Source organism: Pagrus major, chromosome 11, assembly GCF_040436345.1.
Source record: "Pagrus major chromosome 11, Pma_NU_1.0".
Classification (NCBI taxonomy): Eukaryota; Metazoa; Chordata; class Actinopteri; order Spariformes; family Sparidae; genus Pagrus; species Pagrus major.
Genome location: NC_133225.1, coordinates 5,599,329 through 5,611,228, shown reverse-complemented (window position 1 = coordinate 5,611,228; position 11,900 = coordinate 5,599,329). Strand labels below are relative to the sequence as shown.

Sequence of the window (11,900 nt, the reverse complement as noted above, 5' to 3'; positions counted from 1 at the left end):
CCCTCACAGTCAACAGTGGCATGTCTGCACTTAATCTGGTGAGGGAAGCGTTATCTGATGAAATTCTTTTAATAGCAGCGTTTCGGGCTACTTGGCATGAAATTATGCTGTTGGTGAGGATGAAGGTGCTCTGTTCTGAGAGAAAACCAGGGGGGGAAAGTGAGGAGGGGTGTTGATGCCCCCTCTAACCCCGACATTAACGTCTACAGTCCATGACCGCGTGAACCTCTAAATGTATGTATGCTGTTGATGTCATGGAAACTAGACGTTCAGGTTAATGCGAGTTAGTGCATAACTATGGAAATAATTACACCTGCCTGTGTGGACAAAAGATCTGTTTCCTTTACATATACATGTCTGCAGCTGAGGCCTTCTCTCTCTGTACTGCACCGACAGCCTCATGGTTATGGAATGTCAACAGCGAGCTCGTCAGGTAATTCGATCTCTTGTTCTGTGGTACTTTAGCCATCGAGAAATTATGAGGTTGCATCTTCATAACTTCAAGTGCTTTCCTTTGTGGTGAGTTAAGTGAGAGAGTTAAAACATTAAACTGGTTAGACGTCTTCTTCAGTTTTAATCCGAATGTATGTGGTTTAGGAATGACGCAGCACAACGGCATGTATGAAGTCAACAAAGACAAACTATGCTCTTGTCGCTTGGAGGTCTACACGTATCTTTATGTGTTTCATTTATTCATTAGCAGCGGGAATAGCCCTTTAATTGTTTTTGTAATGTTACGCAGAATTTCCAGCGTCTTGTCACCAGTTAAACTCTGACCATTAACAGCCTGTCAGCAGTGTTTTTGGTCCAGTTGTGCCTTTTACGAGGCAGCTCACATTAGGACATAAACTTTGTGTTTTCTGGGACAGTGCATGTTTTAGTTCGTCCAGTGTGAGGCTGAACACGCCTGACGCTTCCATATTTTAACCCTGCAGAGGCAGCAGCCACGTTATATAAATATCAAAATAGTGGAAGTTTGTTTTTTTCTTTTGCATCACTGCTGTAAAGTGTGAGGACAGATACTAAAGGCTAGTCAAGCTTTGTGTCAGTCTGATGTACTTTGTCTCCCTCAAGTGGTCAAAGGGAAAACAAACTCGCATCATTCACAGTGCAGTGTGGAGCTTATGATACAGAGTTTTACATTTTTAAACACATCAATAGACCTTTTTAAAAGGAGACATATCGACAAGTTACAGCAGGAAAAGCACAGGTGTAATTAATTACTTTAATGATGGCTGCATTCCATTCAGGTGAGTCACTTTGAGGCCCCTGGTAGTGTCCATGCTGGCCCACTACTGGGCCCCTTATTTAGAGTGTAGCCATCATTAATGTTATTAATTACAGGTGTGTATTTCAGGCTGTGACAAACCAAAATCTGCAAATCTGCTGTGAAAATGGTCGATCAGAACTGCCAGACGACTACTTTTTTTTTTTTTCTCCCTGAAACCTCTTTCAAGGCAGTCTGGTTATACATGTGTGTAGAGGACTACTGTATACAGTCAATTTAAAAAGGCACACTTACAAAATTATTATACTCAATAAATAGATAACATGGCAATAAGAACTCAATATTTATTGTATAGCTAAAGACTGGTATTCACAGCCTTTTTCAGACATCCCTCTTCTCTTCACTTCTTCAGTTCAGTCAGAGAAATGAGTGTTTTGATTGGACAATATCTGGAACAGTGACTGTAAACATCTGATACACTTTCCTTACTGAGAAGCTTCTTAACATCAGATATTTTGACTTGTCAAAGTAGCAAAAGCACAGGTATAACTACATTAAAGCAACACGATGTAACATTTCAGAAATGCCAATGTCTACATAATGCTGCTTTAATGGCGGCTCTGTTCTATTCAAGCGTTCCGGTAAACCAAGACAGTGTGACCGTGAACCAGCATGCACAACAGAAACCACAGCTGCTGAATGGTCATTTTATTATTACTTTTCACCTTTACTTTTGTTACTGTGACGTGTCAAAATGTCTACTGCGTTTGCCTGAAAGCCTTTGACGAGCCTCTCTTTGACCCTGTTTTGTGTATACACATGAACACAGACTCCTCAGTGCATGTACGGCAGCCATAAGCACGATGCATACGCAGAACGTTAATGTCACTGAAACTCCTGCATGTCTTTATTCTCCATGTGCATGTTGCAGAGCCCACGACACTCGTCAAGATCGGTTAATTAACATGATTTGAGTAAACAAAACCTCAGCCTCTGCTAATTAACACTATGTTTTTTTCTAATTTAGTCAGTAACATTGTTAGACTGCCACCCATCCCCCCCGGAACAGATTTCACTTCTGTTGCCAGTCTTTTCAGGTAATACCTAATCAGGTAGCTGTTTGAATACTTACCGTTTTGAATACACTATTACCATTTCCCATTGTAGTCACAACCCAGTCAGAATCAGTGTGAAGTATGGAGTGAAAAAAAATCTATTTTCTATTCTGAAAAAAGGTTAAAATGGACTTTGAAAAGCTTTTCGCAAACCGCCTCTTGTCGCAGCGGACATTTTTGACAAGTCAAAGTAGGAAAAGCACTCAACTGTTCCAGTAACCATGACTCTAGATGTATCTGAGGTAACCTGCACCACCCCTGGAAAGTGGACCTGAGCTGGTGTTCAGCACCAGGGGTCAGTAATAAAAAAGTGACAGTCAAGACGGAAAGTCTGTGAAAGTCTGATCCTGATTTAATTAAATGTTATCAAACCAATCTATTCAGCTTGTACTCAGCCTGATATAATTATTGTTTCAATGATGCTATTTTTTATGACTGGTTAGCCTATTAAAAGTCTGTATAGCCTATATGTGATCATCGTGACAGAGTCCATGGTTTAAAAACCATATTACAAAGTTATTTTACATTAAAATCTAGATGGGCTGGAATTCATCATAAAAATAATAAGCCTGTGTCAGGTAGTTCACTCACACTGTGGTTATGACTATTAAAAAGCCTCGACACTGATGATTTAGCATCGTGGTTATGAAAAGATCACTTATGTTCACAAGTCCTGGTGTTTAACTCGTGTTTTGTTTGTTCCAACAGGATAAAATCTACACGGACATTTTAACAGGCGACATATATTTAGTACTGTGTGTAATTCTGGCCCAACACCAGACTTCTGATGTGTGAAGTGATTCAGCTGAGCATCTAATATCAGTGGAAACAATAACAAGGAATATTACCTCCAGGGATCTGAGGGCCTTTTGACTTCACTAAGTAATCACACAAGTTGGAAGACCTCTTACAGAAATATCTGGGCAGAGTTTGAAATGAATATAGGATATAGGACTGCAGGTGGATACAAATACAAGACCCTGACAAGCGGTCTCACTAGTAGGGATGCTCTGATTTATTGGCCTTACATCAGACATCTGCTTATACATGCATGGCTGACTGAAATCGGCTTGTCGACAGATATGGCGACATTCACCGATATCAGTGGTTGATGTTAATCTGCTGAGTTTCATTCATTTTTAAGATGAGCACACGTGCCGTCCAGCCCCGCCTCCCCACAGACTGCAGTCAGAGAGTGTTTGTTTGGCTCAGTACTGAAAACTCTCTTTGTTAAATTGAACAGCATGATAAAAAGGCTTCTGAAGGAGGGTTAGGGTTTTTAAGAAGAGTCTTTTCAATGGGAAAGGTTATAATAAAGTGTGATTGACTTTGTGTTCTGATTCAAAGATAGTGTAATGAAGGGCTGGACGGCTTAAAACAGGTTATTTATTTCTTTGTTTCCTTGAAAACATGTAAAAAATACCATCTGTTATCGGCCAAATTGTTATTTCAAACATCGATATCGGTACCGGCCAAGAATTTCCATACTGGTTTATCCCTAATCTGCAGACCTGCAGAGTGTACACATTCCCATTGCACACAAAAGCCTGATCTTAGCAGGTTTAAGTGGGATTTTTGACCAGTATAAAAAGGGCATTACAGCTATTTTATCACGCGTCACAATATCAAAATATTACCCATATTGTCTAGCTGGACCATTTTACTGTATTGAAAATAGGACATGAAAAGAAATGGAGAAATTAAACTTCAATAGCAGATACCATCCAACATTGCATTTATATATAATGTCATCTGTCTCCACATCAAAAAGACTCAACACCATCTGGGACCATAACAGCACTGAAGAGAAAGAAACACCTCGACACAGCCGGCTTTCACAAAGTAGTCCTGCCCAGGACTTTATTAGAAACTCAAGACAGGGCACAGTTACAGCCAGGAGAAATATCAAATGTTAAATCTCAAAAATATTTAACTTGAAAAATACTAAATCAATCAGTACAGCGTGACAGCAGGAATGAATACTGGGTGATTTACATCCACTGTGGGATGATGAATAAGAAGGGCATCTCAGCTTATATCAATAGGATCTCACACCTGAAGGGATTTTTCACAGCAGCTCAGTTCAGTAACAGTGATTTTAAGATTCTCTCACTTAAAACAGGTTTGAGGCCATGAGAGGCATTTCACTATTAACGATACGCCTCTGATCATTTCATCAATCTGCAGTTTGTGTGCGATGTTGCAGTCGAATGGCGTTGCTACAGTTTGACCGCAGACTTCTTCAGACGCTGCGTCCCGTTAAATCTTTTTCCAGTTTTTCAGGATTTCCTCCGCAGCGTCGAGAGTGCTATCTTGCTGTTAAGAGGAAAACAATCGAAGGTTATGAGAAAACAGCCAACGATAATCTTCACTAGATGATTTAAGATGTGCTGTGTTTCTGCTTTGACGGTGTTGTGTTTACCTTAATGAAGCAAAGGCGGATATATTTCTCAAACTCCTTCTTGGATTCATCTCCAACAAACGCTGTGACTGGAATGGCTGCCAGTTTCTATATATATTATTTTATTATTATCAAGGACAGCATTAAAAAAACAAAAACAATGGGTGCAATGTGAACGCAACTGCATTAGAATAAATACGTATTGTACATTGTAGGGAGCAAAAATCAAAGAAACTCAATCTACCTTTTCTTTCATCATCCATTTCACAAACTTGTAGTCGTAGGCTTCATCTTCATCACCGACCACATGTGACAAGTCCTGATCTGCAGTGAACACAGAGCACAGATACATAAGATATATATATAAGATTAATGAAGTTTCAGACTGTATGAAGATGTTCACCTGCTCTCTTTTTTAATTAGCATGAGGCAATGCAAGAAACGATAGCAGCAGTAGTAATTAATTTAAATAGTGATCCAGGTTATCCACGTATAAAGATATGTCTAGTAAGTAATCTCAAAAAACTAGAGTTTTAGTTCTGCTCTGATTGGCCTGAGCCCAGCACCGCTCGCCATGTCTCCGGTCTGCTCCGTCATGTTTACAGCTTCCAGTTAGCTACACTTCTACTGTGAATATAGGCATAAATTATGCAAATGTGCGACATGGTGATGTAATGTGATGTCACAAAATCATTGGAATTAAAGGCGGGACTACTGACGAGGTGTTTCAGGAGCAGTGTTTGTTTTTTTGTGGGAGAGAGGAGCTCCTGTTTGTGCAGACTATGTGCTTTTTAACATTGTAAGATCTTTTATATGCACAAGAAGATGTAGCACACTGAAGAAAAAGAACAAACAAAACAGTTCAGTAACTCACTGAGAGACGTGACGTCGACGAGCATGAAGTAGCCTCCCTCCGGGATGACGGGAGTCATGCCGGCCTCGTTCACAATGGCGGCCATGCGGTCCCTCTTGCCCTCCAGCTCCTCAGCCAGTGAGGAGAAGTAGCACTCCGGTTGACCCATCAGCTCAAAGTTCCGGAGCAAACCTTGTGCCACGGCCTCCTGAACAAACAGCCAGAAGTGTCAGACTACAAACAGAATTTAAATGATCCTTTGCTTTCTTTAATGGATTTCATAGATGTGAGAACGGTGCAAACTTGCCTGTAAAGGTGTTGCACAGGTGTACAGAGTGTTCTGCATGACGGTCTGAAGATGCTTTATCAAGTGCTCAGGTCCGACAGACCAACCGAGCTATAGAGAGAGACAGATTTCAACCACGTGATGTGCAAGAGCTGATTGTCGAATATTAAATCTGTGTACAAACCCACAGATTTCTCACCTTCCATCCAGTAACACTAAATGTCTTCCCGGCACTGCCAATAGTGACGGTTCTGTCCCACATTCCAGGCAGAGTGGCTGCAGACAAAGAAAATAACATCAAACCCTCAAGAAACTGAAATTTACTGGTATACAAACTTTCCCAGGGTTGAATACGGTGGATTTTTACAGGTTCAAATGCGGGTTACATCCTACACAAGCCTTCAGCCCCACCTACTTCATGACAACCTTTGTTTTGTTGTGTTTCTTTCTGGTGTTGCTGATTGTTATACAGGTTTCCATGACTGGAGCAGCTTTTATACTTACTGTAATATCATTTTAAGTATGTCGAGCTGAAAACGTACCAATTTTGATATGCTGGTGTCCCCTGTAGGTGAGCCACTCATACACCTCATCGCTGAAGCACAGAGTGTCGTGTTTGATGCAGAGGTCAGCGATCATCTGCAGCTCGTCTCTGGTGAAAACCTGCAGGAAGAGGACAGGAGCTACTGAAAGCACTTGTGTCTTCTGTCATGCGGAGTCAGCAAGTGTTTACATTCCTCAGACGTAATGAGCGATGACTGATGGGATACCGACCTTCCCAATAGGATTGTTGGGGGTGTTGATGATGATGGCCTTTGTCTTGGAGTTGAATTTACTAGAAAGCTCATCTGGGTCGAGATACCAGTCGGCGCTTGTGATTGTCTTCTTTCCAGACTTCTAAAATATCGTAAAACACACTTTGTGTCATGGTTCCTGAAAACATCCTCCAGACGTGCGGTAGGTTAAGTAAATACTTGTATTATGTATTATGTATGACCATCATCAGTAGCACTCGGTTCAACTCACAAGGCGTAGCGGTATCAACACAGGTTTGGCCCCTGCCATCCGCACCATAGGCACATAGCAATCAAAGAAAGGCTCGATTATTATGACCTGTAGAAAGAAGCATCACACTGTTAATATACCGTGAATACTGGCAGGTTTATGAATGCATATATGTATGAGAGGTCCTTACCTCATCTCCCACTTCCACCAATCCCTGCATGCTGTTGAATAAGGAACCATAACCTCCTACTGTGACCAGGATTTCTTTGAAGGGGTCGATCTGGCGCCCACAGACCTCCCCATACACCTGAGAGAGAGCCTTCACCAAGGATGGGTGACCCTTACAGATTAACAGAGGACACAAGTTATACAGGACTTATATTCTGTATATAATATACAGTAAATAGTGAATTTCCACCAAGTGTGTGGGCACTGTTTATATACATAGTGTATTTTTGTATTAGGGGACTCACAATTGAACTTCTAAATTGAAAATTTAGTGTTACCTACTTGCACCTGTTAATGTTAGCATTCAACCCCTTCCTAGCTAACGAGAGTCTGATAGTGTGACATGATAGGGTAGGAAACCGTGTAATCGAACGGTAATGTTAGCTAGGAAGTGGTTGAATGCTAACGTTAGCTATGGGGCTACCAAATACGCTGTTTTACCTTTAAATACGGCCCCATGTCCCTCCAGATTTTCTACTTTCTGCTGTCTTTAATCCAATTGATTCCAATTGATAGATAACATTTACATTTATCAGACGCTTTTGTCCAAAGCGACTTCCAGTAATTCAGACATTTATACACTGATGGCAGTGGCTGCCATGCAAGGTGTTTGAGGTTCAGTATCTTGCCCAAGGACACTTCGACATGCAGACCAGGGGAATCGAACAAGCGACCTTCCGATAACAAGACGCTGGCTCTACCCCTGAGCCACAGCCGCCCCAAAATATAAGAAATGTTAAATACCAGTATTTAAAAAATCTATTATTTTTCTGCAGTAGTGAAGCACGAGTGAGCGGTACCACAGTTTCTGGGTCTTACAAAGCCTCTGGTGTACTGGTTCATCCTGTCCACTGATGCAGCCTCTGCCAGCGCCTGCTTGATGTAAGAAGGTGGAGGGATGTCCGGGAAGCCTTGGCCCAGGTTAACGACGGACGGGTCCGCTGCCAGTGACGTAAACGCCACCCTGAATAGACAATGAAATAAACCGTCACTGGTCGGACCAGAGATCACAAAATGTTTGACACGTTTTAATAAACAGCCTCAGAATGTCCTCAAACTAAACAGAAATGTATCACTCAAATGGTTTGATATTAACTGTGACTGACAAGTTATTTCTCCCGCTACATGCACTATAATCAATATCTGTTTTCCTTGCTTGACTATAACAACTGAATGGTGTAAAATGTGAATCTGATCAGGGGTCCGTGAACAGAGCTGCTCTCCTGCTGTGCAATACAAAGAGAGGAATGTCCCATTCGCTCACTTACCACACATTCTTGTCCAGTCCTTCGATTCTTTTTGAGTGAGTGTGCCGTGACATCATTATGTGCTGCAACACAAAACCAAATATACATTAAACCTAAATTAACAGCTTACTAAGTATCCTTTCACAATTGTATCTTTAGCGACACTGACAGCTCACTTCCTTGTCCAACGAGCTGTGTGGTGGAAGTAAAATAATCACCACGCTCTCACAGATGGTGCTGTTCATTTGGTCAGTTGTTTCAGCTACGGTGGTGCATAATTACTTTAATTTACAGAAAGTCCTGGTAATTAGATTTTCACCAACCGCCACATCTTACACAGAGAAGCTACATTTAAAGATTAATGAGGTGGACTTACCTGCGAAGTACAAAACCGTCTGCAGTTTATGCTCGCTGAGTGACGTGCAAACCTGGTGCAATGCAGGACGTGTCGTGCGATGTTCATGCTGCACAAAAAGAGAGAGAGAGATGAAAAATACAATGAAAACATCTTCCACTGCGTCTCTCTTTTGAGTCAGGCAGTCGTGTTGCCAGTTTGTAAAAGAATAATTCCTCTGTTGGACTTTTGTACCTTTCTACTAAGTTTTGGGTGAGACAAATTATTCATGGCTTCAATGGTTGCTTATGACAAAGATTTACTCAACGAATAATTGATCATCAACTAATAATTTATAAAGGTAAAACATTAATAAATCCAGCGTTTCAAATGAGGAGGAGGATTAGAGGATTTTCCCTGTTGAGTGCGTTTGTGTTGCACCATTTTCGCCCAAAAATCTTTAATGAAAACAGTTCTGAACCAAAATACATCGATGTACTGTACGACGTCAACGTCAGTCGAAGATCTTACTGAACTGTTTTTGACTAATGGGCTGGAATAAAACTGAATATCATTGACGATGAGTAAAGTTTCTTGAAAACATCAAACACATCCAAGGATCGCTTTGACTCCACCTGAAACCCTGTTATGTCGTATCTTAATGGACTAAAATCCCTCCCTGATAATTTTTGGGTGTCAAGCATTGAACGATGGCATACGGTGACACACAATCTTATTATTATTATTCATTATTTAATTGTCTCAGGTTGGGATTGACTGGGATCAGATGGGATGGGGGGGTTGGAAATTATATATATGTTCTCTGAAAAATCCAAAAACACTTTTTCTTATATTTCTACCATGCTTGCAATAAAATAAGTAAAATAAAAATAAGTAAAGTATGTTTGTACAGTGGTAAAACTAACTAACTAGCAGTGAATGGTGCCCATAGTTTCCATTATTGAACAGTAACCTAGCATAACATGACCAGTAGGTGGCGCCAATGTGCTGCACATAAGCCTCCTTCATCGTGACACGAACACTGACGCCACTGGCAGATTTAAAACACCCTCTCTGAAGCTTTTCACCACGTTATTTGCTCCAGCAGCTCTTTGTCTCTCCACCGCACCGCACCGCAGGAAACGTGCATGTTATCAGTGCACCAGGTGTTTGGCCGTAAACGCACCGCCGGCTAACGCTAGCAACCACCTCACTGTTAGCTAGCTTTAGCCGACGGTAGCAGCACTGTTACGGCTGCTAAATGAGCCGGTTAGCTTTGTCTCGCATTGAACCACAGTGATGACAGCTTCTTTTAGCCCTTCTGTAAGTAGCACGTACCATGTACAGAGAGAAGTTAAGGCACCAGCAGCTCAGCGACCAAAACTTACTTGTAGTTACACTGAAGCTCTCACACGCACGCAGAGCTCAGTGAGCCGCAGCGGTCAGGGGGCGGGGCTAAGCAATGGAGAAAGTGATGCTGCGTTCACATCCGTCGGAAATTGGCTTTGCCTAGATGTAGGCCACGGACAATGGACGGTCTGACGAAGCAAATATAGAGATACTCAGGTAGCAAAACCCTGCAACCATCAGGGGAAGTAGAGCAGGGATGCACCGACTGTTTGTCAAATTAATCTTTTGAATTAGTTTGTATTTGTTCTATTTCCTCCCTGAACATTTGCTTAACATTTGTTCACGATGAGGAGGATTTCACACACATTTTATTCTCTTCATTTTATTCTCTTCATTTTATTCTGCATTACAGTGTGGACTGTTTAGTTGTTGAGACAGAGTCGCCATGGGCCACTTTATTCACATCAGTCACATAACGGGACAGTCCGGGACTTTCTACGTGACGACCGTGAAGGCAGCATTGTCCTGAGTTTGAACGCACCTTCCACAGACCTCTGGTCTCACAAATCAAATCATGAGTTGGATGAGTCATTTTTTTTATGATTACTCAGCCTATTTAATTATATTTTGTATTTTTAGAGCAAGCCAGAGTCCCGTTTTATTCTTGTTCCCTATTACTGTAACCCCACTGATCCAGTTATAATCTTAAACCCAGCCAAACAGTCCCCCCACCCCCTGTACTGTACAGACAACAAGCATTGTTGCTTTGTTGACATTGCAGACAGCATGTTGACCACTGCATGTTGACCACTGCATGTACAGGATTATATTTGGAGATCTGGCAGTTTGCTCAGTTGTTAATGTAACTGACACTAACACAGCAGTACAGAGGGAAGTAAGTAGCAGCACAAGAGTAAGTCTCAAAAAATAGAGACAATAATAAAGAGATATTGGAAGAATAAAAATAACAATTTGAATAGAAAATATAATAAAACTATTAGAATAAAGATAAACATGCTATATACAGGAGGAAGAAAGCCAGTTTTGGCTTGTTCTGAAGACATTAGGCTGATCAAGGCTCCTGACTCACCTTTTACACTTAATTTAGGTGCACCCAATAATGCTGTACATTTTACTTTAATGTCTTTAAAAATTATGTAAATGATTGTCAACAGGAATAAAAGGTGCAAATACCTATTTTTACTTCATTTAAATCACAGCACTCTCAACAAGAAACTGCAATAACAGAACTGTATACATTTTTGTGAAACTGATCTGCTGAATATCCGTTGCACCTTTGTACCTTTCTACTAAGTATTGGGTGAGACACATTCTTCTTGGTTGCTGAACTTATCAAATAATTTATCATTTTTAATTATTTATAAAGATAAAACGTTACTAACTCCAGCATTTCAAATATGAGGATCAGCTGGATTCCCATACGTGATGAAAATGAAAAAAAGTGAAAGTGAATATTACCCAAACAATCAGCAGGTATAAGGATAATGCAGGGAGCCCTTTAATAGAATGGAATAGATATACTTTATTGATCCCAAGCTGGGAAATTAAGGAATTTAATATGTTGTCCCCATATAGAGGACATATCAGATATTAAACTGATAAGAACAGATACTACACTTGATCTTGGCCAAAAGGCCAAGAAGCGATACATTCAGTAGGAATAAATAAAAAGAGAATAAATAATAAGTACAGATTGCTTTTATTTTGCTTGTTTGTTTGTCTTTTAGAGAATCTAATGACTTATTTTACATATAAATCCAATGTGAGCTTATGCAATTTAACTGAGGAAAGTCTTTTGGGTTTGTTTGTTTGTTTGTTTGTTTGTTTGTTTG

The 11,900-nt window shown here is 40.7% G+C and overlaps 1 protein-coding gene and 1 pseudogene across 2 annotated transcripts; both read right to left on the bottom strand.

Annotated features, from left to right (window-relative positions):
• Positions 1-4,176: 4,176 nt before the first annotated feature.
• LOC141004619 (kynurenine--oxoglutarate transaminase 3-like) lies at positions 4,177-10,123 on the bottom strand. 2 transcript variants are annotated; one of them, XM_073476248.1, is made up of 14 exons: positions 10,086-10,123; positions 8,740-8,827; positions 8,385-8,446; positions 7,936-8,080; positions 7,079-7,228; positions 6,910-6,996; positions 6,658-6,780; positions 6,426-6,546; positions 6,083-6,159; positions 5,905-5,994; positions 5,619-5,805; positions 4,989-5,068; positions 4,766-4,852; positions 4,177-4,659 (listed from the first exon to the last, which is right to left on the bottom strand). In XM_073476248.1, exons 2-14 carry the CDS (start codon positions 8,824-8,826, stop codon positions 4,603-4,605), a joined length of 1,353 nt encoding a protein of 450 aa, XP_073332349.1. In that variant the 5' UTR covers position 8,827; positions 10,086-10,123; the 3' UTR covers positions 4,177-4,602. The 2 variants fall into 2 exon arrangements, with proteins under 2 accessions (XP_073332349.1, XP_073332348.1); XM_073476247.1 differs by having other exon boundaries at positions 4,382-4,659; positions 10,036-10,121.
• A 1,484-nt stretch (positions 10,124-11,607) lies between these two features.
• On the bottom strand, positions 11,608-11,715 carry LOC141005466 (U2 spliceosomal RNA; annotated as a pseudogene).
• Between the last annotated feature and the right edge of the window lie 185 nt (positions 11,716-11,900).

Excerpts from the sequence above, each read along its gene's own strand:
- LOC141004619 (XM_073476248.1), bottom strand. The coding sequence starts at position 8,826 with ATGAACATCGCACGACACGTCCTGCATTGCACCAGGTTTGCACGTCAC. Across the intron at positions 5,995-6,082 it reads TTAGTGTTACTGGATGGAAG|CTCGGTTGGTCTGTCGGACC; the intron begins GTGAGAAATCTG and ends CTCTCTCTATAG. Across the intron at positions 4,853-4,988 it reads AATGGATGATGAAAGAAAAG|AAACTGGCAGCCATTCCAGT; the intron begins GTAGATTGAGTT and ends TAATATATATAG.